Genomic DNA, 25,339 nt, shown 5'->3' with positions numbered 1-25,339 from the left:
GACACAGGCAGAGGGAGAAGCAGGCTCCATGCACCGGGAGCCCGATGTGGGATTCGATCCCGGATCTCCAGGATCGCGCCCTGGGCCAAAGGCAGGCGCCAAACCGCTGCGCCACCCAGGGATCCCTCTTTCTTCAGTTTTGATAGAATGCATGAGTGAGCTGACCTGGGCCTGGAGCTTTCTTCGTAGAAGGATTTCTTTTTTCTTTTTCTTTTTTTTTTTAAGATTTTTATTTATTTATTCATGAGAGATACACAGAGAGAGAGAGAGAGGCAGAGACACAGGCAGAGAGAGAAGCAGGCTCCATGCAGGGAGCCCGACATGGGACTCGATCCCGGGTCTCCAGGATCACGCCCTGGACTGAAGTCGGCGCTAAACCGTTGAGCCACCCGGGTTGTCCCTTTTAAAGGATTTCGATGATTCATTTCAGCACAGCGGTGCCCAAACATTTTGGTCTCAGGACCCCTTTGCACTGGGACACCGAGTAGGAAAAGTAGCACTGTTTTGCACGTTTCCAGGTCTCTGTAATGTCTTAGAGGACAGCTGGAGGGACTCTCCATTTCTGCTTCTGCTCTCAATTTGGTCAAATGGTTTTTTTTAGCTGAAATACATGAAGAAAATCTAGCCTCACACCAGTATGCAGGTGAGAGAGGCCGGGCCCTCAGATAGTCGCAGGCCACTTTTGAGCCTACACCAAAACTCAGCCAGTGGGGCCTCTTAACAGCTGCCAAGTCGGGATGTTGTTGTAATACTCCTACGTTACAGCTCGCTGGTCCATCTTGAATCTTTTACACACACATCATTTTATAACAGCAAGTTGTTCATCTGGAAAATATGGCTTCACCAAATTAGCAAATGTTAACATGTTTCATTATAGAAATCAAAAAATCCTGTTTGCTGGTATCACCATCAACCTCATCAGAAAAGTCTTTAGGTTTTGGGAGGATGTCCAGCTCTTGGTGGCTGATACCTAAGGTTTCTGAAATTCTTCTTGTGAAAGCTCCCATTCTATCCTGAGTGAAAACACGGCCCATTACTATTTTCCTTGAAGTGGTGGCCGCCTTTGTTCATTTCTGAGAAAACATCTGCCACAAACCCAGGCCTGAGTAAAACCACCTGAACTTCAGTCACGTTTCCAAAGATGGTGTCCCGCGCGGAAGGGACGAGTTGAGCTCACACTGCACTGATGTGCTCCCTCATCTCTGCCCACACTTGGTATGATGGGCCTTTAATGCCCACGGTCCCAGTGGGTGCAGAGCGAAGTCTCTATGTGGCTTGAGTGTACCCTCTCCAGACTAGCAGCGTTGAGCCCCTTGTCATATGCTTATCTCCTCCTCTGAGTGTCCGAATCATCCCCCATTGTTTTGTGCAGGGTTTGTCTTCTTCCGTTGCTTGTGGCCCTTGTGAATTCGAGGTACTTTTCCGTGACTGGCAGATGCCCTGCCAGTGTTTTCTGTCCATCTGTGGGAAGTCCTCTTCTTTCTCTGTGTCCTCTCCCTATGGAACTCCAATTATCTGTGTAGATTGTGTCTTGGCTCAAATGATTCTCTTCTCTTTTCATTTTCCAGAATTTTTTCTGATTTTTATATTTGGCCCTTGCTTTTGCTTCAAGTTCATGAGTCTTGGACAGTATCCACTCTGATGCTGCTCCTGTCCCTACCTTTCACCAGGCATTAAAACTTGCCCTTCTAGTACGCTCTGGATCGTGTCCAGTTAGTCTCTATGATTTGTCTTGTCTTTCGAGTGTAAGTCGTGGTTTTTCTTGCTTCTTGCATCCAGCAATTCTTTTATGTCCCAGACACTGTGGACAAACCAGTGTTGAGACTCTGCATTCTGTTATGTTCCTGCAAAGAGGATATTCATTCGTTTGTTCCTTCCTTCCTTCCTTCCTTCCTTCCTTCCCCTCCACTCAACTTAGAGACCTAGTTCTCCCCCGTGGCAGCCAATGGCAGGACTCGCTGCTCAGTACATTAGCTTGGGTGGGACTTGAAGTCAGCCCCCATCACTCTTAATTTTGCCAGATTCTTTGCTGTCTTGTTTGGATCCTACAGAACTTAGCAATCTTAACCTAAAAGAAAGAAACAGATTTGTGAGTGGAGAGGAGGTAGGCACACCTAAGTGTCCTCTGATGGGGAAAGAAGGTGCCTGTTCCTGCTCCACATCTCCCACTGCCCCCTCGCATTCACCTAGCCACTGCCACCATGCCAGAGCCCAGCCCTGACCCTAGACAGTGGGTGTCCTCAGCGGCCAGGACAGCCAGGAGCACTTCTGTGTTCATCACCCATCATCTGTGTCTGATGACCACGCCTTCCTTCTGGAAACTGCTGCCTTGCCCATTGTGAAACCAGCTCTGCACATGGGGGGGGGGGGATACGCCCCATGCCATAGTACGGCGCCGTGGTCTCTGGCAGCTCCTTGCTTCTCCATCCCCAGCCCTGAATTCCGCTTGCTCCCCGCAGCTCCAAGCCTTGGCTGTGATCCACTTTCCTATGTCCTGGGCACAGCACCTGGCTCACAGCAGCCAGTCTCTTCCTGTGTGGGTGCCCCTTCTCCCCCACTTGAGAGCACCTGGGGGCTTGCACTCTGCCCGTCCTCCGTCCTTCCAACAACCATAGCTTTTCTGTGTTCATCTTTATCTCTTACTTTTCATATCTTAGTTCTGTCTGCCCAAAATAAAATTGCTCTGGAAATTTTAACATCCTTAAGAGTCATTAAGATTTTTTTTTAAGAGTCATTAAGATCTTAATGATAATCTTATCATTCCTTGTGTAAAAAAAAAAAAAAAAAGTTGAGCTCCTAGAAATTTTAATCACATCCGAACTAATATAAAGTGTACTTTGGCAGTAAGCCTTAGAAACCACACGAGACCTGCTCCTCTCCTCATGCTTAGGTGTGGGCAGATATAGCAGGCATGGACACGTGTGGGCAGGTATAGGCAAGTGTGGACATATGCAGGTAAGTGTAGGCAGATGTGAGCCAGACAGCAGGTGTGGGCAGGGGTAGGCAGATGTGAGCCGGGACAGTGGGTGTGGTCAGGCATGGACAGGTGTGGGCAGATGTAAGGCAGCACAGCAGGTGCAGGCAGGCATTGGCATGTGTGGACAGGTGTGGGCAGGTATAGGCAGATGTGAGCCAGCACAGCAGGCATGGGCAGGTGTGGTCAGGTATAGCAGGCATGGGCAGGTATGGGCACACAGGCAAGTATGGACACATGCAGGCAGGTGTAGGCAGATATGAGATGGCACAGCAGGTGTGGGCAGGCATAGGCATGTGTGGACAGGTGTGGGCAGTGTGGGCAGATATAAGTGTGGTGCTCTGTGGGAGGCTCATGCTATCCTGCCTCGGATCCCCCGACCCCAGCCTCTCCCACTTATGCCCACTGGCAGAACCAGAGAAAGTTCCACAGGAAAACCACTGATGGTACCATGGTTTACTTCCTTAAGTTCAAGAACCACACAGATATGGGAAGCCTGGGTAGCTCAGTGGTTGAGCGCCTGCCTTTGGCCCAGGGCATGATCCTGGAGTCCCAGGATCAAGTCCCACATCGGGAACCACACAGATAAGTTCCTTTTTTTTTTTTTTTTTTTTTTTAATTTATCTATTCATGAGAGACAGAGAGAGAGAGAGAGAGAGAGGCAGAGACACAGGCAGAGGGAGAAGCAGGCTCCCTACAGGGAGCCCGATGCAGGACTGGATCCTGGGACCCCAGGATCACATCCTGAGCCCAAGGCAGACGCTCAACCGCTGAGCCACCCAGCGTCCCGCACACATTAAGTTCAATCACAGGCCCACCTAGCTGGGGTCGATGTGATGCTCCGTCAAAGTAAACAAGACAGACCATTTACATACTGCCGCCTGCCCTGCCACCCGACAGGCAATCTCCAGAGTGAATGCATCCTTCCTTTAGGTCTCCCTGGGTGCGTCCAGGTGAGCAGATCTACAGGGAGCATGGCCCCCAAACACTTGGGTCCTCGTACACAGGCCGCTCACAGGACTTCCCAGGGAAGCTGGCTGTACCTGCTCAGCTGCGAGTGCTGATCACAGCCGACAGCACAGATGGTCAGAGCCTGAACTTTGGACACCGCCAGTCCTTAGAAAGGCTGGGCGGTCACAGCCAGTTGCCCCCAGGTCCCTCTTGTGAAGCCGTCCTCCTCATGGCCTCAGGGGTGGGCACCCAGTCCAGGACCAAGGGGGCGGGCTCTGGGGTTTTTGCTGTGAACTAACCTGGTAACGGCTGTCCCGACACAGGCCTACAAGTATCTGGAGGAGATGCGGAAGCGAGTGCCCTCTGCCAACATGTCCTACTACGTGAACCAGCGGACTGTGGACGCCGTGCACCAGGGCCTGGGCATCCCTCTCATGCACACTGTGCCAGAGCGGGTCCACCACAACAGCGCAGAGGACCATAAGGAAATGGACGAAGAGGTGCTGGAGGAGGTGGAGAACGACCCCTGAGAACCACTGCCTTCAGCTCCTTTGGAACTTTCCAGGATTCGTAGCAAGAGCCCGACTTTCTTGTTGAAATAAAAACTTGGGTTTGACGCTCCAGGGCCCTGGCCACCCTGCTTAGAAGGGGCCAGTGTATGTCCTTCTGGCATCCTGGCCCCTGAGGTCCCTTTACTATGAAGGGTGTTGTCCCATTTTTTTCCATGACAGTCTCCCAAGTCTCCCAGATTATAAAGCCTAAAAAACTAGAACTCGATGTTAGCATATCACTGTGCCTCGTCCCCAGCACACGGCAAGCGCCTAAGCACACTTCTGAGTTTCTAGCAGGACACATACATAGGGGAGGGGAGGTTCTGCCCAGGTGACATGGTGACCAGTCGGGGGCCAGGGCCTTCACAAGGCAGCCTCTCGCAGCAGTGTCACCAGCTCCCACTGAAGGGCCAGCCTTGTGGCAGGTCAGAGCCAGGTGGGACCTTCCCACCCCAGTGCCTCCCAGCAGCCTCCAGCACCTGTGTCCCTGCGGACCGTGCCGAGCAGCTCAGAGCCCTGAGGCATGGGGTTGAGCACCTGCAGCTCCTTTTTCTTCTCCTTTTTTATTTTTTTAAAAGTCTCCTGCATTTGGGTGAGGAAGGGGCTTGGGGACAGGCGGAGAATCAGCCCACAGGGGCCCCAGCAGCTCCTCCCTCCGGGGATGCCGTGTCCGCGGGGCAGTGCCGGAGGCCCTGGCGTGGACCACTGCTGGAGCACTCAGGCTAAGGAGGCGTCAGCGGGAGGAGTGTGTCTTTGAGCTTCTCCAGGAGCAGCAATGCTTTCACAGCCAACACCCTGCAGTCCTCGTCGGAGTCCTGCTCCGCCACATCTGCCAAAGATGAAAAGAAAGTGGGCCGCAGCAGTGTCACACGGCTGGGCAGGCCTGCCGTCTGCGGTTTCCTCAGGGAAGTCTTCCTGCACAAGTTCATGGGGCCCCGCGTGGCCCGGCGACCCCCACCCCCTCCCCATGGAAGCAAAGGGCTTTACTCTGTCCCTGTGCGGGGGCAACGTCCCGCTCCCACTGCAGCGATGGTGGCAGTGGGATGGAAGAGACCCACTGTCTCCATGGGGAGGGCACATGTGCCCAGGACAGTGCGACCTGTCCCAGGACGCAGGACGCCACCACACACCGGCAGCACTGCCCACAGCCGTCCTGACACGTGATCAGAGCCCCACTGAAGGGTGCTCTGCAAACCCACCAACATGACAAAAGGGGCCCGGGACGGCCCGCACTGGAGGGGCCCTGCCTGGACCCAGGTCCGGTAGAAAAGACAGAAATAGGCCCTCATCAGACCCTGGGCATCCACATGGGGCAGCAGGTCAGACCCTAGAGTCCCGGCCATGAGCCCGGGGGGTGGAAATGCGTGCGCTGCTCTGGACAACTCCAGTGCCTGCAGACGGGAGGTCACGCTGGCTCCAAGAATGTTGACGGGGGAAAGTGTCAGAACACTCACTGGCCGACCTGATTCCATGGTGCTCACTGTATGGTTCTTGAAACCGTGACGAAGTGTTGGAATTTTCCACAAATACAGACCTCATCCCCCACCTCAGAACGCCTTCCCTTGGGCCCCCCCCCCCCCCGCACAACCCCCCAAAGCAACCCAGTAACAGCCATGTCCCCATCCCCTGCCAGGGGCCGCTTCGTGCGCAGACGAGCGACGGGACAGCCCCAAGGCCTCTGCCATCCCCATGCCCTGGCCCATGACGACGCTCCGGGCCGCACCAGCCTCCTCCCGCCCGCCTCGCCAACGCAGCTGGGGGCCCGGTGTTTACCCGCCAGCCAGGGCCCAGCTTCCAGCAGCTCGTCTGGCAGGTCAGTCAGCAGCCGAGCAGTCGGAACGCTGAGCAGGACAGCGGAGACCGCAGACAACAGGCCTTGGCGCACGTAGCTGAAGGCAGGAAGGCCGAGTCCTGATGGAGCCCCGGGCCACAGAGACCCCACATCTGCTCAGGGTTACGGCAGACCCACAGGCCACCAAAGCACGCCCAACCCCACCCTCCCCTTCCCGCTCACAAAGTGCCAGGCCAAGCTAGGATCGCCCCCGCCTCTGCTATCCACATCACAGCAGGATTTGGAACCCCATCTCTGTCCATATGGGACCACTGCCCTCAGCCCCACAGCCACTCACGCATCACCGTGGAAACGAAGGGTCCACACAAATTCCAAGAGGGCCTTGCCCATGGGCACAGCCACCTGAAACAGCAGAGGCCATGGGCAGGGGTCGTGGCACCCAGAGATGCCCACCCTGGAGCCTGTGCTGCGTCCCAGGTGAAGCTGCCACTTCCAACTCACCGTGGTGTTCACAGCCAGGTACATCATGGCTCCTAAAGTGTGGGCCAATCTCCCAAGGACCAGTTGGTCCTCTCCCAAAAGGTCAAAGGTCACCAGAGGCCTAAAACAGAATCCTATAATGTGCAGGCTGGGCCCTCGGAGCTGGCTCCCAAGACCTGGGCCACCAAGGGACACCCAGTACCCGGATGCTCCTCACTGCCTGTCCCCGGGCAGCACCCAGAGCCACGTGAGGTGTTGGACAGACGCAGCGTGGCTCCTGCCCGCCAGCCAGAACCCACCACCTGTGACAGGCTGCGGCTCCGGACACCCTCACTTCACCATTTAAGCTTTAGAGGGCCACCACCCAGATTGTGACCTGCTGCTGGGACCGCAGACCCCACCCCGGGAAGCCGCTCGTCTGCAGGGATGTGCAGGCCTCCCGCTCACCTGTCAAAGTGCTGAATGAGGGGGAAGAAGAACCAGCCAGCTACCAAGCTGAATTCGTTGGGGCCAGCATCCGGTCCCCGCCGGGCAGAGCCCTGCAAACATACGGTGCTCACAGGCACCAGCCCTCCCCCATGTGGAACTCGGCTGTGGGCACCCGGCCGTCCTGTGCGCCGCTGGGGGTGAGCAGCACCCGCCCCCCCATGACAGCCTGGCCCGAGTGGACCCTGATGACACAGCACACACCCCGTCACTTCTTGCTGACCAAGAATCTCTAGGGCCTTTTTCACACTCACGTGCACAGTCACGTTTTGAAACCACTCCACTTTGAAGCCCCACGGCACCTGTCCCGTCGCTCAGTTTGTACCCAAACCCCCTTCACAGGAAGGACCCTAGTGTGGGCGCCATCCTGGTCCCGACTCGGCCCCGCTCAGTGTGGGCGGCAGCTAGAGGTCACTGAGCACGAGGACCTGACCGGGTCCTGGCTGACCTGAGAGAACCGCCGGGTCTTGTTTCTGATCCGCTCTTCCACGACCACCCGCCAGGCGGGAGCCTCGGTGCTGCTGGACGGGGAGGCGGGACTCGGGGAGCCGACCTGGGCAGCCTTGGGGAGGCGCCCCGGCCGAGACAGCTCCTGGGCCGCCAGGGTCAGGACCTAGAGGAGAGGGATGACCAGGACGTTGTCACTGCTCTAGGGAGGCATGGTACTTTCTAACACTCCGGGTAAGCCAAGTGCCCTTGAGCCCTCCGCTCCCTGGGCAGTCAGCCCTCACAGGCGGCGCGGAGAACGCTCAGGGACCACGCAGAATGTCAGTTCCAAGCATCACAGGATCACTTCACGCATGTGCGGACAGGAGAGAACGTGGCCGTGCTCCCTGGCAACAGCCCAGCGGCCTTGCTCCTGCACCCAGAGCCCCTTCTAGTCCAGAACCTCATCCAACCTGGTGCCCAGCCACCTGAGAAAGGGAATGAAGTTCTGACCCAGGCTGCACACGGACAGGCCCAGAACAAGTGCAGGAAGCACTGGCAGGGTGGCAGAGAGCAGCCTGGTGCTTGCAGGTGCCAGAGCACGGGAGCGCGTGCCAGGGGCTGTTCCTCTGAGGGCGACACAGGATGTAGTCACACGACACTATCCAGGCACCAAGTGCCACTGAACTGCAAGCACCGAGATGGTGACCTGTGCAGTGCCATCTCTGTCTTCCTGTTTCACCACATAAGATGCAAACACTGTCACACTTGCCGTCCTGACTGTTGTACATGCCCAGCTCAGCCGCAGCACGTCATTCACATCACGTGGCCATCGCCACCATCTCCCAAACTGGAGCACGGTCTCCGTGAAACACACCCTCTCCACCATCTACTTCCTGTTTATAATTTTTTTTTTCTGTCTGTGATTTTGATGACCCTAGAGACCTGCCTCTCGTGAACAGCTTTTCCCACTGAGCAGTGTCCGATAGGTTCACCCACACCATGGCAAGTGTTAGAACGTCCTTTGTTTGTAAAACCAGATAACGTTCTGTCACATGGACGGGGAATTGTACGGCAAGAGAATTTGTCTTAATAAACCTTTTGTCTGAGGCAAAGGACGCAGCCTCCACGGAGTCCCATGCACTGCTAAGAAAGCCCCAGACAGGTGCCAGTCCCAGCCCCTTGGGTCCAGCAACAAGGGACCAGGGGAGGCCTCTGGTTCCGACCACGTGACTTGTGGCAAGTACCCACTCCCCTCCCCTCACGAGGGCCGCTTGGGCCTGGCAAGTGGGACACGGGGCCTGAGCACTTACGTCCAGGATGTCCATGCGCTGCCGGAGGCTGAAGTTGATGGCATAGAATTGTGAGGTCAGATACTCCGCTACCTAAGCCAGGCACGCGAGAGGCTGCTATGAGCCGCCACTCGGGTCGGGCCCCAACGCAAACGCTGCCCGGGCGGCAGGACCATAGCACTGCCCCGGGGACTCACCGGGGCCGGGTCTGTGACCACGACTGCCACTAGGGCTCGCTGGCGCAGCACCTCGAACCCCACCACGCTCGTCTTCTCCTCCAGGTGCAGCAGCACCTTGGCCAGCTCCACGCTCACCTGCACGCAGGGGTCAGAGGCCTCAGCCCCCGCCTGTCCTGGGCCCCCGCAGCCCTCTGCCTCCCCGTCCCAGCCATGGGCCTCCTGGCCAGACACACGACCACTGAGGCACATGCCCCTCTTCGACATCACCTGCCCCACTCACCTCGCGAGTGGCGGCTGGGCTCCTGACGATCAGCCCCTCAACAGCTTGCAGAGCTGCCTCCCAGCGCTCCCAGTCCTCCGAGGAGGTCAGGGCTGCACAGAACAGACGGGCCTGCGCTGGTCCTCAGCCCTGACCTCGTGCGAGGCAGAGCTGGCGGACAGGGACTGGGCACAGGCCGTTCCCGCGGTGCAGCCACCCCAGGGCAGGTGCTCGGCGGGGCTCCCGTGGGGGAAAGGGCCCACCTTCCACACAGTCCCGGAGGTAGGCAGGCGCCTTACTGCTCTTCAGCTCTTGGTCCCCGGACATGTCATAGGGGACAAGGTCGTCGTCACTGAGGAAGCAGCAGAGGCCCGTGGGGCCCGCCCGTCACCCAGGGGCAGGCAACAGGCGGGCCGTGCTCCTGACTCACTGGAATTCACCCCAAGTCCCCAAAGCCTCAGGAGCCGCAGACTTTGCTATCAGGGCGCTCGCGGAGAGCGGCAAGGCTGCAAGGCTGACCCGCGACCTCCAGACAGCGTGGGCTGTCCACTCCCATGCTCACGTGTGTGGGGCTCTGAGGCCAGCCCAGGGCTGCTCCCCCCTCTGCCGTTTCCACCTGAGATCAGCCCCTACCTGTCCAGGTCAGAGCCCGCGCCCTCCGCCTGGGCCGGAACACCACCACCTTCCGTGCTCCCTCTGTCAGGAGCCTCTGCAGCCACTGGAGCAACAGCCGGGCTTTGGAGAACAAAGAAGAAACCCTAGGGGAGGCCCCACACAAGCTTCTGGCCCCAGGCAGTGCTTCCCCTGCCCCCACCCGATGCTTCTTTACCCGAGTCTCAGCAACTGGAGCCCAGGATAAGATAAGGGAGTAGCATGCGCGCAGAAATGGGCCATGACCGGCCCCCCGAGCCCAGAGCGCAGGGACCATGGGGCTTAGGGACCCTCACCTCGCTTCCGAGGGGCTGTCAGCCACAGGCTGGGCCGCCACCAGGGCCAGCAGCTCTCGGCTCAATTCATCATCTTCATACTGAAAGGCACACAGGCTGGAGCTGGCGCGGGTAGTGATGAGGGGGCAGGCCCAGGGCCCCCAGAGCCTCCACCATGGCCCACAACTTCACTAGTCTCCGCACAACAGCAGGCAGCGCTGGATGTGCAAGGTCAGGGGAGCCCACCCTCCAGAGGGGCTGGAATCCCGAGACATCCCAGGGGCTCAGCAGGTGGACAGGAAGGGACGCCTGTCCGCTGTGTCTACGTCCTGCCCAGAGAGAACACTTCCAGATGCCCCAGGGAATCCACCTGGGGGCATGTGTTCAGGACTGCTGAGGGGCTATGACCCCATCCCCTTGGGGCCACCAGAGCTAGTTCCATGCCAACATGCAGGTTTGTGGGCCCCGGGCAGGGAGACACTGAGGGTGCAGGCCTTGTTCACCTGGAACCTCAGGGGAGGGCCCTCGGGGTGGATCCGGGCACTGGCTACTTCGGCCACAATCATGCCCAGGCGGCGCACGGCAGGCAGGCTGCTGTCCAGGCGACTCTTCACTCCCGCCATGAGGCTGGCCAGCAGCTCTAGAAGCAGTGACACCCACAGGCTGAGTGCTGCGGGCGTGCTGGGCAGGGCGGGCATGGGGCAGGTGCCCACGTCCTGCTCACCGTCCCGGCTGTCCCGGAGCTCTGCCTCCCGCAGGTTTGCCAGGCAGATGAGGACAGCCTTGCTGACGTAGCGCTGCTGAGGCAGAGGCGCGTGGCGGATGGCACTGCTGCTGCCCCACGTCTCCAGGAGCTCCTTCAGCGCCTGGTGGGAGGCACGGCCCGGCCCGGTTAGACAGCTCCACCGACCTCCCCAGCACGGCATGAGACTGCGTGGCCCTCAGCGCCACCGTCCTCGCCCGCGGCCAGCCCGAGAGGGGCTCTGTTCCAGGCAGGAGTGTTGGGAGCGGCAGGGATGGTGGGCCGGGCCGCACTCACCTGTACGAGGAGTGGGCGCCGTTGGCTGTCCATGGCCAGGTACCCCAGCAGGCTCTGTAGCATGGGTGTCTGTGACAGAAGCCGGGCACCATGTCACCATCTACCAAGCCAACACCCACTGGCCACATCATGGGCCGAGGACCATCTGGCCGGGGGCCCCAGAGCAGGGTCTGGGATGAGGATCAGCAGGGTTTCCTGGGCGACTGAGCTCCGCTCCGCCTGCTATGGTCACGTCTCCCAGGCCCTGGGGCCGCCCTCAGCCCTCACCCTCGCCCTCGCCCTCACCACGCTCTCACCGAGTATCGATACTGTAGGAACAGAATTTTTCGGGTCATCACAAACCGGGCCTTCTTACTCTTCATTACTAGGTTCCCCAGCAGCCGGGAGAGGACTTCAGGCCTGTGAGGCACAGTCGAGGAGAGAGAGCAAAGCGTGATCTCCAGAGACCTCAGCAGGCCGGCCCTCACCCCCCGGGCTCTGTGCTAACCACCAGGAACCCAGTGCCTGCGCCGCAGCTGAGCCAGACCTGAATTCTCCTTCCCAGTGAACGTGGAAACCAGAAGAGCCCCGCACCTCAACACCAGCGGACTTCCCCTCCCTGGCCTGGCCGACCAAGGAGACAGCCTCTCCACGGGAGCTCGGACTCGCTGTCCCTGGAACCCCCACCTCCTGCCCTCCTGGCTCCTTACCCCGAGGCGGCCTCCACCAGTCCGGTTAGCAGAGCCTCCATGGCCCGGTCGGGCACACACTCCACCAGGCGCCAACAGACCCGCTGCCAGAGGCAGTTGCCCTGGGTGAGGGCCATCAGCTGTGGCACCAGCACGCCCAGGATCTCCTCTGGGGGAAGCACATGGAAGCCTGAGCTGGGGGCCCAAGGGCACACAGGGTCTACGCTGGGGGGTGGGGGTGCAGGCCCAGGTGACGGGACCATCCTCCCGCCCCACCAGGATGGCAGACACAAAGGACAGGGAGACAGCTAGAAAGCACTGGGGGCTCCTCCCAGGATCGGAAACACTCACTCTGTCTCCCGTGGACACAGGCTTTCCCCAGCACCTGAGACAAGAAGGAGATGGAGCAGTCCCAGCCATCTGGCACGAGAAGGAAAGGGGGCAGTCAGGGGCAAGGCCACAAGGCGACTCCCAACTAGGTGCGAGCAGACCTCCTTTCTGGACAGGGCATCTCTGTGTCATGAAAACACCACCCGGGCAGCCCCGGTGGCGCAGCGGTTTAGCGCCACCTGCAGCTCAGGGTGTGATCCTGGAGACCCTGGATCGAGTCCCACGTCAGGCTCTCTGCATGGAGACTGCTTCTCCCCCTGCCTGTGTCTCTGCCTCTCTCTCTGTGTCTCTATAAATAAATAAATAAAATCTTAAAAAAAAAAAAAAAAGAAAAAAAAACACCACTCCTTTCCATCTAACTCCAACTGAAATCCCAGTAGCACTGTTTCTAACCGGAAGCACCCATCATAATTTCAAACAGCCTTTCACCCTCCTGCTCGCCCAATCACCACGGAGTAGGGCCCAGTGTGGCGGCACAAGGAGGAGGCACCGAGGGGTGGCCCAAGCAGTCAGCCACATGGTGCGGGTGGCAGGCGTCTGAGCCACCCGCAGGGAGCGACAGGGCATGGGGACACGTGAGGATGGGAGCACCAGCTCCACCAGAAGCGCCAGGAGGACGGTGCCCAGCATGAGACAGGACGTGCATGATGCAAACACAGCATCTGCCACCTAAAGAGGGGGCATCCGAAGTCCTACAAGGACGAGGATGCAGCCGCCCAACGGAAGCACATGTGGTCTAGATCTGCTCTCGACTCATTCAGAACATGCTGGGGGCCTCTCCCTGCACAGACGAGGAAGTGGGGCGGCCCGGCTAAGCCGAGACAGACCCCGTGGGCTCAGCAGACACAGGCGTGCCTTGCCTCAACCTGCTCCCTCACCCGGTACAGTGGCAAGGCCTCCCTCGCGGGGTAGCCACGGGGGCCACATGAGCACAACTGAAGGGCCTCAAGGAGCGCCCGCGCATGGCACCCACTGCACAGCCTCAGCTGCTGGGGCGCTGGACACACAGGGGCAAGACCCTGTGCTCACCCCACGGCGGGAGAGCAGGCGGTCCAGACACCAGGGCCCACCCGGGGTGGCGGAGACTGAGCGCGGTGAGTGGCCTGGCAGTGAGCAGCCCCACCGGGTCGGCTTCACCAGCAGCCCAACCAGGAGCTAAAGGAATCAAGGTCATCTCCATCTCCAAGGTCAAGAGCCAAGAAGTGGGTGACGCTCAGCCACTGTGACCAGTACAGGTCCCTACCAGCCCGCAGACCTGCCAATGGCATCACCCAGAGAATCCCTTCTCCAGAGGCTGTGAGAAGCCGGGGGGGGGGAGGGGGGGGCAGTGGCCAGAGAAGAGGGCTTGAGGACAGCGCAGAGGGCCCCACACCTCGCAGAGAGTCCACCACGGCCTGCAGCACCCGCAGGAGCTCCTCGCCGAGTAGAGGGAAGTAGTTCTGCGGAAGGAAGGCAGCCAGGTTCTCCCGCTGCAGGCGGTTGCCCAGGTGGTCGGGCAGGCCCACCAGCTTGGCGAGGAGCGTCTCCTGGAGCAGCGGGAAGGCCGGCTCGGCCAGCTGCCAACACTGGCTCTCCATCACGGCGGCCACCCTGCCGGCGCCCAGGAACTGGGCCAGCAGCTGCACCATCTTCATCAGACGGAAGCTCGGGCTGAAGCAAGAGCAGGCGTCATGCGGGAGCCGGGAGCCCGCGACCCACAGCTCACCCCGCACCTAAAACCGATGGTTAAATCCCCCTGGCAGCCAGCCAGTCCCGTCTCCCGCTCCACACCAGCTCTGCGTGTATCTCAGCAACCGCAACCCAGCTGTGCCACGACCCGGGGCCACGTGCAGCCCCGCACGACGCAGTGTCTGGGAACTGCCTCGAGGAAGGTGTCCCCATGAGTTTGCTGCAGGGCCAGGTGGCTCACTGCACAGCAGAGAGGCACGGAGGGAAGGGAGGGAAGGAAGGGGCCCCACGAGGACGGCAAGGCCCACGGCCTAAGCCACCGGGATGGGAACGCTCCTGCTCCCTCCCTTCACCGACGGGGCAGGACCCAGGGCAAGGGCCTCTTCATTGCCAAGGAGATTAACACAACCCCCTTTAAATTCTCCAGTGCTCCGCCAGGGGCAAGTCCTACTCTCAACCTTTCAGGACACCGAATTCCCGCAGCTACTGGAGAACCTGTGGGCCCGCAATCCTTTGCATCACAAGTGACCACATAATCAGACCGAGCCCCACTCACCCAGCCATGCCCTCGATGGACTCCATCAGCACCAGGAAGGCTTGGTCCGCAGGGCCCTCCAGAAAGAAGCTGGCCCATGGTGCCTCCAGCTGGCCGCCCGGCAGGAGCTCCAGCCAGGCGGGGCTCAGCCTGCCCACCAGACACCGGAGCAGGGCTGAGAAGTGCATCCTGGCAAACTCCTCCTGCTCCCCGGGAAGGGCCGGGTTCTCCGCTCCACCGAGATACCGCTTCAGGGACCCCAGCGTGGAAAGGATGCGGTCGCCATCCTCGGAGGAGGAAAGAGTGTGAACTGCTTCCCGGACGGTGAGCCGGACTGCAGAGACAGCTGGGTCCATCCTGGAGTCCATGGGAGACTCAGGTGAGACGGCCACGGAGCCCCTGGCAACCACGCGGGACCCGCTGTCAGACTAGACGTGGGTTCCACATTCTCTCAGAACCCCCACCTCCTGGCCCCTCTTGTTAGGTGGCTAGGGACCCCATCTCTCTGCACCCGCAGGATCCTCCCCTGCCAGCACCAGCCATTTCTACCAAGAGTTGGTTCCCAGCTCAGGGCCCTTCTGGTACCCTCTACAGTAGGTCCACTGGACCTCAGGGTCACAGCTGGGGTGCTGCTGGCATCTAGTGAGGGGGTGGGAGAGGCCCAGGATGCTGGTCAACGTCCCCTATGTGCAGGACAGCACCCACCACAGGGGATTATCCTAACTCCTGCGTCGGTGGCGCTAAGGCCGGGGACCCTGGACCCCCGCATCCTAGCTTCTCTCCCAGGAACCCGTGTCATCTGCAGTATTTCTGGTCAGGCCCCTCTGCGGGGTTCAGTACCACTAGGTAGGTGGTCTGTCCGCGCACCCGGCCACTAGCTAAGGCTGCATCAGGGGCGTGGGGGGGGGGACCTGGGGGACGGGAGGGGGGCCTCCGGGGCGGGAGGGGGACCTCGGGGCGGGCGGGGGACCTCGAGGCCGGGAGGGGGGCCTCAGGGACGGGCGGGTGCCTGGGGGGGCCTGGGGGGGCCTAAGGGGCGCCCGGGGGTCTCGGGGAGGCGCGCACCCACTGGGTCCCGGAGTCTCCCCGCGCGCTCCCGGCCGCCCCGCCGCTGCTATCCCTCCGCTGATTCGGCACGGCCGCCGAGGCCCAGTTCTGCACGCGGTTCGTGGCCTAGGCTGTGAGACCTCGGGGCACGAGCTTCCCATGCGCTGGCAGAGCTGCCGCTGAATTTTTTCGAGTCCGTGAGGCCGGTGCCCGCGGGCACATCGCGACGAATCTGCCGCGAAGCCCGGGACCCGGAAGAGGCGTGGGGCGGGTGGCCGTGACTGCGCCTGCGCCGAGCGCGGCGGGGCGGGACCTCGGGTGGGCGGGGCCGCCAAGGCAAGGGTTCCCCGCAGCAGGTGGCCGCTTTCCGAGCGCAGCTCCGGGTCCCGGCGGCCGCGCGGGGGCAGCAGCGCCGCGGGCGGCCCGGGAAGGCCTCGCAGCGAGGCGCCGGTCCCGCCTCGGCTGCCCCCCGGGGAAGTCTGGGAAGATGCGTTCCCTCCGCGCGCACTCCTTAAATGCCTGCTGCGTACAGCCAGCCTCTCCAGGCCCCCGCTTGCGGGTCAAGGGCTCGCATGAAGAACAGGCGCCGTCCGTCCGCGAAGTCGGCAGGGGCGTTAGGCAGGGGAGCCTGCGGCTCCGGCTGTTGAGGCTCGGGTCACGGCCTCGGGGCGCTGGGGGGGGTCCGGGGGGGCCCCGCGCTGGCCGGGAGCCCCCTGGAGACGCTCCGTCTTCCCCTGGTCTCCCTCTCCGATCCCGTGCGCTCGCGCGTTCTCGCTCGCTCTCTCTCTTTCTCTCAAATGAATAAATAAATAGAATCTTTTTTAAAAATGTAAGCAGAATGAGGAGCTCCGATTTGGACGTTGCGCCAGGCGTGCAGGCGGGAGGAAGGGAGCAGGGGCGGGGGCAAAGGTGCAGGGCAGGGCTGGGCCAGGCAGGCCGCCCCTGCGGAGTGGGTGTGGGCTGCGACGGGTCGCGGGGAGGACGATGCCCTCCTGGGCCTCTGGGAATCCCCCCGAGTCAGCTCCTGGATTGGAGCCCGGCTCTGGAGCCCGGACAGCAGCTCCGTTGGGCCTGGATCCCTGTGTTGAAGCATGGGAGACACACCCCCAAAGCCTTTAGGTGTCCGAAAAGTGCCTTTGTTGTTTGCTCCAGGCAGCTTCACATTTGAGCTAGACAAACAATTTTAAGTGATAATAATTTTCACTCGGAGACGTTGAGGTTTGCTCCTGTATTTGGCAGCCAGCACTCAGTTCTGGGAGGAGAGTCTCCAGTTGTTCCGTGTGACCCAGTTCTTCCTCCACTTCCTCCACCGACACTTGGAGACTCCTCAGCCATGGGGTTCTGACACATGACAAGTGGCCCTCTCTGGCACACCGTCTTGAGACTGATGCCCTCGGCCGGGAACCCTTCCCAGACTACCTTCCCGTTTTCTCTTCTCTCACTCTGTGCTTGCTCTTCATTGGATTCCCCTTGAAGGCTATACTTTCTCTCTCTCTCTTTTTTTCCATCTCTCTGTCTTTTTGCCCTGCTTTCTGGGCAATTGCTTAAATCTTGCCTTTCAGCTTTCCTGATTTAATTATTTTCTTTTAAGATTTTGTTTATTTGAAAAAAAATAAAATAAAATAAAATAAAATAAAAAGATTTTGTTTATTTGTTTGAGAGAAAGAGAACAAACGGAGTAGCAGAGGGAGAGGGAGACACACGCTGCCCGTAGAGCAGGAGCCCGACGCCAGGCTCAATCCCAGGACCCTAGGATCATGACCTGAGCAGAACACAAAGCCAGATGCTTAACCCTCTAAGCCACCCAGAAGCCCCTAATTATTTATTTGTTTGGAAAATCCTTATTCAGAGCCTTGAGGAGAAGCGGGGCCCTGGGACACCCTGACCTTGGACCTGTACTGGTTACGGGTCATTGGTTGTGGCCTGGGGACACTGACACACATCCTGCCCCTGCAGGTGGGGAGGCTCTCTCTGCACCTCCACCTGCCCTGCCCTTGACCTGTCACTCTCCCGGGCCACATTGGATCCGTGCATTCAATGCTGTCTCCCTCCCCTTGAGTTCTCCTTGGCCCTGGGTCCCTTCACCTTTGTCCTTTTGCTGTTGCTGGAGTCACACCTGGGAGAAGAGGAGCCATTCAAGACTGTGCACGGCCACTGCTATAACCAGTGACTGCTGGGTGTCCCAGGGCCACCCACTCCCCAAGGCCCCAGGGGAGGACACTTCCTGCCTCCTCCAGCTTCTGGCTTTCTCTGCACCACATGACCCTGGCCTCTGCCTGTCTTCCCACGGCCTTCTCCCCTGTGCCTCTGCTCTTCTGTCTTTTGTAAGGACACCCAAACTCAGCATGGTCTCATCTCAAGATCCTTAATGATATTTGCAAGAGCCCTTTTTTCCCAAATAAGCTTACATTCACAAGTACAGAGGAATTCACAGAGTTGGGATTTGGACCTACCATTTCAGGGACCACCATTCAGCCCATCATACAACCTATACCTCAAAGTAAATTAAGGTGGCTCCCAACCCCATTTCCCTTGCCATATCAAAGGGAGAGGGATGGGCCTCACAGGACCCTCTGTGCATGGCCCGCACCCTGGGCCCCACGGCACACTTGGCTCTGGGGGCTCCTTGGCCCTGACCCGGCCCTGTCCAGCTTCAACTTCTGTCTGGTGGGAGCATGAGTCCATGTGCCCCTGCTAAAGCAATCACCTCCTTCTGCCTCTGAGCCAGCCAGACCAAGGCTCACACTCAGAAGAACTGTTTTCCAGAGAAACTGTTTGCATCTGTTTTAAGCTTGTGTCCTTGGGAACCTCCATCTCTGCAGAGCTCACTGGCTGGAAAGCGAATGCTTTTCATTAAGGTGGCAGGAAGTACCTGAGTCCCAGCCAGTGTGGAAGAGGGAAAGGTCCACTGGCTAGCGGGGGAGGGGGGGGGAGCGGCGCAAAGCAAGCTGCCTTCTCCTGCCGTCGGGGCCGCTCTCCGTGCGTCCTCAGGATGGGCTGCCCGCGGAGGAAGACCCTGTGTTTCTTCCTTATTTTCGCGCCTGTATATCTGCATGGGGCTTTGTCACAGGAAGCCAGCCCTGCAGGGCAGAGAAAACCATTTTTCGAGAGGCTCCGAAGGCTAGAAGAGCAGGTGAGTATACCCGCCACTCGGGGCAGTTGCGTGTGTTAAATTCGACAGCCCATGCAGAAACGGCGTGATGAGCGCCCACGCTCTGGGGACACAAACATGAAGTGTGGGGTGACGCTACTGTCACCTACAGTTGGCAGCCAGCTGGGCTCTGCTATGAAGTCAAACCAACTGACAGTGAGGACTGGCTGGGAGGCGGGGTGGAAGGGCCGCGGAGTGCCCCGGAGGGGTACTGGGTGTGCTGGGCGTGGGGTGGGAGGCCTCAGGCTCTCTGCAGGCACTCCCCGCTTTGATCCCCACAAACCACTCACAGAGCCCACCCTGCCCTACATCCACTCAGGGGCGAGGGTCACAGGTGAGGCCGTGGCGGGGGGCAGGGGGTGCCACAAGCCCTCAGCCCACAGAGTGCAGCCCAGGGACCTTGGGTTCTTCGCCCACATCTCTGAGCAAGGCCACCGTGGGCTGGTTGTGGTAATGGGCCTGGCCCTCACGCAGCTGCCTGCAGGTCAAATCCATGGGGATCACGGCCGGTGCATGGGCAGGAAGGCTTGTCCTGTGTCCTCCCCAGCCTTCAGCCCCTGTGCCTGCTGTGTCTCCTCTCTACAGTTCCGGAGGTTCCAAGAGGTGACCTTAACACACCTGCAAGGCCTTGCCAGTAACTACAACCTGTCCTACAACATTGACACTCGGTTCCAGAGCCTGGCCCAGGACACCCAAGCGGTGGCTCTGGCGGTGAACCAGTCGCAGGCCACCCTGCAGAGTGACCTGAGCCACCTCAAGACCTGGATGCAGAAGACACGGCGCAGAAGCCGGAAGGTGGACTCTAGGCTGCTGGCCTTGGGTGCTGCCCTGAGTGAGAGGGACAGGCAGCGTACCCAGGAGGGGAAGGAGCGGGAAGCACAGAGGGATGCCCTCTCCAGCCTGGCTCTGGACCTGAGGGCCCTGCAGGACGCGCTGGCTCGCCTCACACACCTTGTGCAGGGCCAGGGTGCCAGGCTGGCTGCTCTCGAGGGGCAGCTGCAGGTGGCTGGCCCTGGCACTGTTGCCCCGGGGCTGACCCCAGCACAGCCCCCCACCCTGCCTGGGCACCCAAGCCCCAGCTCCCCAAGGCTGCAGAGGGGAAGGCAGGTGCTCAGAGCTTCACCTGCGACTGGGGACCCACCCCAGGACTTTGCTGGCCATCCGCAGGGGACACGGGCACCTCCTGGCCCAAGCAGCCAGTGGGCATGGCCCCCCGAGAGCCCAGGAGAGAGTAAGTACCACGGCCTGCCCTTACCCCGTTGGCCTCCCCTCTCCCCATTCGGGTCTCCTTGGGCCTCCGCTCCCCTCTGAACAGCCTTCCCCCTGGAGCTGTGTGGAGAGGACGCTGGCTTCACAGCCCCATGTACCCCCAGAAGGAAGAGGGGCCATGCAGGTCATGGCCTGGCATTGGGAGTGGATGTGTGCATACGGCTGAGGTGCCGCAGGGGCGGGGCAGTAGATGACCCCTCCGACTTGGTGGTCACTCGCATCAGGACTGGCGGGATATTACTACATCCTCAACCGTCACCAGCACGAGCCTCCCAGGCAGGCCTGGACCTCAGCCGCACCCCGTGGGGCTTGTGCCGAGAGTGGAGGCCCCGCTGCGAAGCTGACTCTGCTTTGCCATCTCGGATCTCCCAGGACAGGGTCTCTGGCTGCAGCCCTCCTGACATTTGGGGCCAGTGTGGGTGTCCCCAGTGCGGTGGGGGTTTAGCAGCAGCCCCTGCCTCTATGCGCGCAAGGCCAATCCATCTTTAACCTGCGTTTTAACTAGGTTGCTTCTGTGTCTGGCTCAGCAGCTCTAGGGCCCCACTAATCTGAAGAATGGTTTCCCTCCACCCGGGTGGCTCTGGTGGCCTCACCAGTGAGGCAGGGCTGACCAGCTGGCCTGTGAGGAACCACCAGGGCTCCCAGGATCCCAGGAAAGATTTGGGGGTCCCCAAAGCTCAACCCATGCTGTCTTGCTCCTTGGGGGTCCCCAAAGCTCAACCAGAACTACAGATATTTCTAGATGTCTTCAAGGGGGGGTTGGTTGATTATCTCTGGTAGCATCTGCCCTACGTTATCATCATATCATCATCATCATCATCACCATCATCATCATTTTAGAGAGAGAAAGAAAGCAAGCAGGGGGAAGGGGCAAAGGGAGAGAGAATCTCAAGCAGGTTTCCCGCTGAGCACTGAGCCCGACATGGGGCTCGATCCCATGACCCTGAGATCATGACCTGAGCTGAAACAAGAGCTGGATGCTCAACCAGTGGAGCCCCTGCAGGTGCCCCCTGCCCTGCATTAGGACAGGGGTCCCTGAGGTGAAGACAGGGGCTGGGGGCTGCCCACAGAACACCCTCCATCCTTGAGTCCAGTGGGCAAGTGGGTTAGAAATGTAGGTCCCCAGCCTGCCACTCGGAACCTGGGACCAGGTGCAGCACCCCCAGGCCCCCCAGCCCATGGACCCTCTGTCAGGCAGACCTGGAGAGGGCTGGCCCCAAAGACATCCACATCCTGATCCCTGGACCCTGTGGGTACCCTCACATGGCAAGAGGACTCTCCAGCCACGAGCACAGATGCTGAGATGGGAGGGGATCTGGGATTAACACCGGGGTCCTTGTAGAAGAGGCAGGGAAGTCAGGGTCCGAGGAGCTGTGCCCAGGGATGGAGGGAGAGGGATGTGCTTTGAAGATGCAGGAGGGGCTGTGAGCCACGGAGCGAGGGTGTCTGTGGAAGGTGGAAGGGAGGGAAGGATTCTCCCTGGGCCCTCGGGAGGGAACCAGCCCTGCCTGCCCCGTGATTTTACTCAGGGGCCCCGTGTCTGCCTTCAGACCTCCAGGAACAGGAGATACTGTACTTGTGTGGTTTGGGGCCTGCAAGCTTGTGGGGCTTCTCACAGAGGCTCGCTCCCGCCGAGGCTATAAGACTGCCCTGGCTCCCAGTCTTCCCACCCGGAAGATGGGCTGATGGTGCAGCAAGGACCGTGGGGACCCTGCACGGCCAGCCCCACGCTCCGTGCTGATGCAGGTCAGCCACGGGCTCTGAAGCCCACGGCCCAGAGCAAGGGCAGTCCTGCGGCGTGGACGCTCGTGCCTCTGCATAGTGCCGGGCCAACTGTCCCCTCTGTTGCAGCCTGTGACGTGGGCCCTGTGCTGGTCTTCCCGAATGCCTCCACCCAGAACGTCGCCTTCCTCAGCCCCGGCTTCGCCTCGGGCCTGCGAGCCCTGTCTGTGTGCAGCTGGGTGCGCATGGCCTCAGGCCACTTGGGCACCCTGCTCTCCTATGCCACCGAGGAGAATGACAACAAGCTCGTGCTGCACGGCAGGGACTCCCTGGTCCCTGGCTCCGTCCACTTTGTGATTGGAGACCCAGCCTTCAGGGAGCTGCCCCTGCAGCCGCTGCTGGACGGCCGGTGGCACCACGTGTGTATCATCTGGACATCCACACTGGGCAGGTACTGGGTCCACGTGGACCGCAGGCTAGTGGCCACGGGCTCCCGCTTCAGGGAGGGCTACGAGATCCCTCCAGGAGGGTCCCTTGTGCTGGGCCAGGAGCAAGACAGCATGGGGGGCGGCTTTGACAGCTCTGAGGCCTTTGTGGGGAGCATGGCAGGCCTGGCCATATGGGACCGGGCACTGGTCCCTGGGGAGGTCGCAAAACTTGCCACTGGGAGGGAGGTCCCGGGGGGCGCCATCCTGACACTGGCCGATGCCCAGTGGGTAGGCGGATTCGTGCAGCGGGCGAACTGCAGCTGCCTGGAGCTGTGTCCCTGAGGCCTGGGCACGCCCACTGTGTCACGCTCTGGGCCGGACAGGAGCAGCCTCAGCAGCACTCAGCACCCTGACCCCTGCACAGCCCCTAGAGGGCCCCTCTGCAACTGGGGAGGGGACCGGGCAACGCGGGAAGGGAATGGGCAACAGGTGGAGCGGGGCCGGGCGAGGACGCAGGCATTGCCGCGTGGAGTCCTACGGGCTGTGCCATCATTCAGGCAGGGAGCGCAGGACCCCATTGGGGCCTCTCATCTGGGCTGCGTTTGCAGCAGAGAACCCCATTTTCCTGGAAACCATGTGGGTGCATTTGAGCTGCCGTGGCCCTCCCCCGGGTGGCTTGTGAAAGTGTCCCCCTTGCTCTCACATCCCTCAGGAAAGGGACCGGGAATCCATTTCCTGCCCCCAAAGCTACCACGCCCTTGGCTGGGTGCCCTGGGGGTTCCCCTGGGGGTTCCCCTCGTGGCTCAGGAGCAAGCTATTCAGAAACAAACATGGCCAGGGGGGCAGTGCCCTTAGCTGCCCCGCGGGAGCACCACTGGAGCATGCGCCCTAAGGCCCACCCATGAGACCCCACAGCGCACGTTTTAGCAAATTTACTGAGTTGTGCAACCATCATCACAATCCAGTTTTAGAGTGTTTCCGTGTCCCGCCCCCCGCCCCCCCGCCAGTCATACCTGTTAGGGGCCACTGCTGTGCCCCCAGCTCCGGCGACCCCTGACCGCTCTCTGGGCTGAATGGCCTGTTCTGGGCCTTGGACGGTTCACCTAATGGAGTCACGTGCTATGGTCTCATGGCGCTTCATCCCTGGTGGGTATTTGGGTTGCTTCCAGTCTCTGGCTTTTGTGAATAAAGCTGCTCTGAGCATGCTCGTTGCAGCCCCTTGTGTAGAAACAGGCTCGTTTCCCTTGGGGTACCTGGGAGCCGAGTTTCTGGGCCCTGTGGTGCAACACGTCTGGACTCTCAAGGAAACCGCCAAACTGGTTTCCAGAGCGGCTGCCTCCCACCAGCCGGTGTGAGCACACCTGCTTGGCCGCGGCCTTGCCAACACTACACGTCGTCAGTGTGACATGTATTTTGACAAATCCGCACGGTGGCCCATAAAAGAACAGGCACCGACAATAGGCGCTAAGTTTCGGGGCGGTGAACAGCTGCGGTTTTGGGGACTCCCAAGGAAGAACCAAACACAAGCTCATGGGATCAGGAAGGAATGGGGGCAGGCAGGACAAGAGGGTATTCGGGCGGGCGGAGGGGGCAGTCATGGAGTTCAGAAATAGGCTCAGTTCTTAGGACTTCCCCCTCTTTGTTTTTCAATTTATTTTTATTTTTAAGGACTCCCCACACCCAACGTGGGGCCTGAACTCACAACCCCGAGATCGTCACATGCTCCACTGACTGAGCCAGCCAAGTGCCCTGAGAACCCGCCCCCCATTTTATTTTTTTAAAGATTTATTTCTGTATTTATTAGAGAGAGAGAGAGAGAGGGCATGTACAAGGAGCCTGGGGAAGGGCAGAGGGAGAGAAGAGTCTCAGAATCTCCAGCGGACTCCCGGCAGAGCGCCCCACATGCGGGGGTGGGGGGGAGGAGAGGGCCCTTGATCATCTGACCCTGAGATCACGACCTGAGCTGAAATCAAGGGTCAGAGAGGACACTTAGCCAACTGAGACACCCAGGAGCCCCTCCTCCCCTCTTTAAAATCCAGAAGACAAAAAAAAAAAAAAAAAAATCCAGAAGACAAGCAAGAAAAGCCCCACCCCGGCCTACCCAGCCCTGCCCAGCCCTGGTCCTGGTTTCAGCCCTGCAGCTGCCCCATTGGGCAAGTGCTCTATAGGGCCCCCTCGGTCTCTTGACGCCTTCCCATCTCTGCAGAGCTGTGGCCCCAGCAATCTGGAGCCTCCCCCCACATGTATCCATGAGTCAAGGTCAGAGGAGGCATTCTAGAACTGAAACCCTCTCGGTGGCCCCATGAATGCTCCCTGAATCATAGACTTCTGCTTCCTCCTGCACTTCCCCAGGGCACGTGCCCCCTCTTGGCTCTTCTTTCCTGGGCACCTGGGCCTTTCTCTGGAGCTCTTCTCAGTCCTACTCTGCAGTTGAGGAGGGAGGGATGACGTGCTTCTGTGAGGAACACTGGTAATCCGACTATTTCTGCAGGGCCAGCAGGATCCCCAACATAAAAGGACCATACAGGGCATCATTTCTGACCCCTCCCCTTCTTTGGGGTGCTTATAGCACCTGGGCAACCCACGATGGCCCCCCATTCATAGCAGGATTCCCCTACAAGTCCACAGACCCTAAAGCCACAGGAACATGGCAGAGACTGCATTGCTGTGGACTGCCCACATTCACACTCAGGAAGCTTCATGGGGCATGGGATTCCAGGAGGGCAGCGCAGCCTGGGGATAGGCCTGGAGTCAGGGCTGAGAGCTTAAACTTAAGGGGGGCTCTGGTCACTGAGACTTTGGAGCCTGGGCTCTGTCCAGCCTGACCAGGGAAGCCATGTAGGGTTTGAAGCAGGGCAGTCTTAACACGAATCTCATGTGATCGGCCATTCCTATGGGGTCAGTGACAAAGTCCTCCCCTGTGCACGAGCCACCTATCATCCATCAAATCCCACCTATGTCCTGAGTCTGTTGTGTTTCTGGATAAGGAAGACAAAATGAAAAAAAAAAAAAAAAAAAAGGAAGACAAAATGACTCAGAGATGCCCTTCTCATGGGGGCCGAGGCCTGACCCCCCATAGAGCTGCACTGGTTTCTCCTTTCCCCGC

At 59.9% G+C, this 25,339-nt stretch overlaps 3 protein-coding genes across 9 annotated transcripts in view; 2 read left to right on the top strand and 1 right to left on the bottom strand.

Moving 5' to 3' along the window:
* Positions 1–4,697, top strand: part of IFT140 (intraflagellar transport 140) — an 80,372-nt gene extending 75,675 nt beyond the window's left edge. For all 6 annotated transcript variants that reach the window (XM_072835220.1, XM_072835217.1, XM_072835218.1 and 3 more), the window contains one exon: positions 4,249–4,697. In XM_072835220.1, the coding sequence (XP_072691321.1) occupies positions 4,249–4,455 (207 nt within the window). In that variant the 3' untranslated portion in view covers positions 4,456–4,697. The remainder of the gene's footprint in view (positions 1–4,248) is intronic.
* A 323-nt stretch (positions 4,698–5,020) lies between these two features.
* TELO2 (telomere maintenance 2) lies at positions 5,021–15,942 on the bottom strand. Of its 2 annotated transcripts, none has more exons than XM_072835221.1 (21): positions 15,682–15,942; positions 14,638–15,015; positions 13,786–14,063; positions 12,375–12,443; positions 12,045–12,192; positions 11,652–11,754; positions 11,356–11,424; positions 11,041–11,182; positions 10,820–10,956; positions 10,338–10,417; positions 10,024–10,125; positions 9,654–9,742; positions 9,412–9,503; positions 9,150–9,266; positions 8,974–9,045; positions 7,683–7,847; positions 7,196–7,287; positions 6,770–6,869; positions 6,606–6,670; positions 6,250–6,365; positions 5,021–5,305 (listed from the first exon to the last, which is right to left on the bottom strand). In XM_072835221.1, exons 1-21 carry the CDS (start codon positions 15,822–15,824, stop codon positions 5,199–5,201), a joined length of 2,664 nt encoding a protein of 887 aa, XP_072691322.1. In that variant the 5' UTR covers positions 15,825–15,942; the 3' UTR covers positions 5,021–5,198. The 2 variants fall into 2 exon arrangements, with proteins under 2 accessions (XP_072691322.1, XP_072691323.1); XM_072835222.1 differs by having other exon boundaries at positions 14,638–14,973.
* Positions 15,943–18,024: 2,082 nt separating this feature from the next.
* Positions 18,025–24,358, top strand: PTX4 (pentraxin 4). The gene is made up of 3 exons (XM_072835225.1): positions 18,025–18,796; positions 19,400–20,045; positions 21,935–24,358. Exons 1-3 carry the CDS (start codon positions 18,656–18,658, stop codon positions 22,573–22,575), a joined length of 1,428 nt encoding a protein of 475 aa, XP_072691326.1. The 5' UTR covers positions 18,025–18,655; the 3' UTR covers positions 22,576–24,358.
* Positions 24,359–25,339: the final 981 nt, after the last annotated feature.

Source organism: Canis lupus, chromosome 8 (genome assembly GCF_048164855.1).
Source record: "Canis lupus baileyi chromosome 8, mCanLup2.hap1, whole genome shotgun sequence".
NCBI classification, from domain to species: domain Eukaryota; kingdom Metazoa; phylum Chordata; class Mammalia; order Carnivora; family Canidae; genus Canis; species Canis lupus.
Note: the sequence above shows the minus strand (reverse complement) of the source record. Positions and strands in the feature narration are given on the sequence as shown.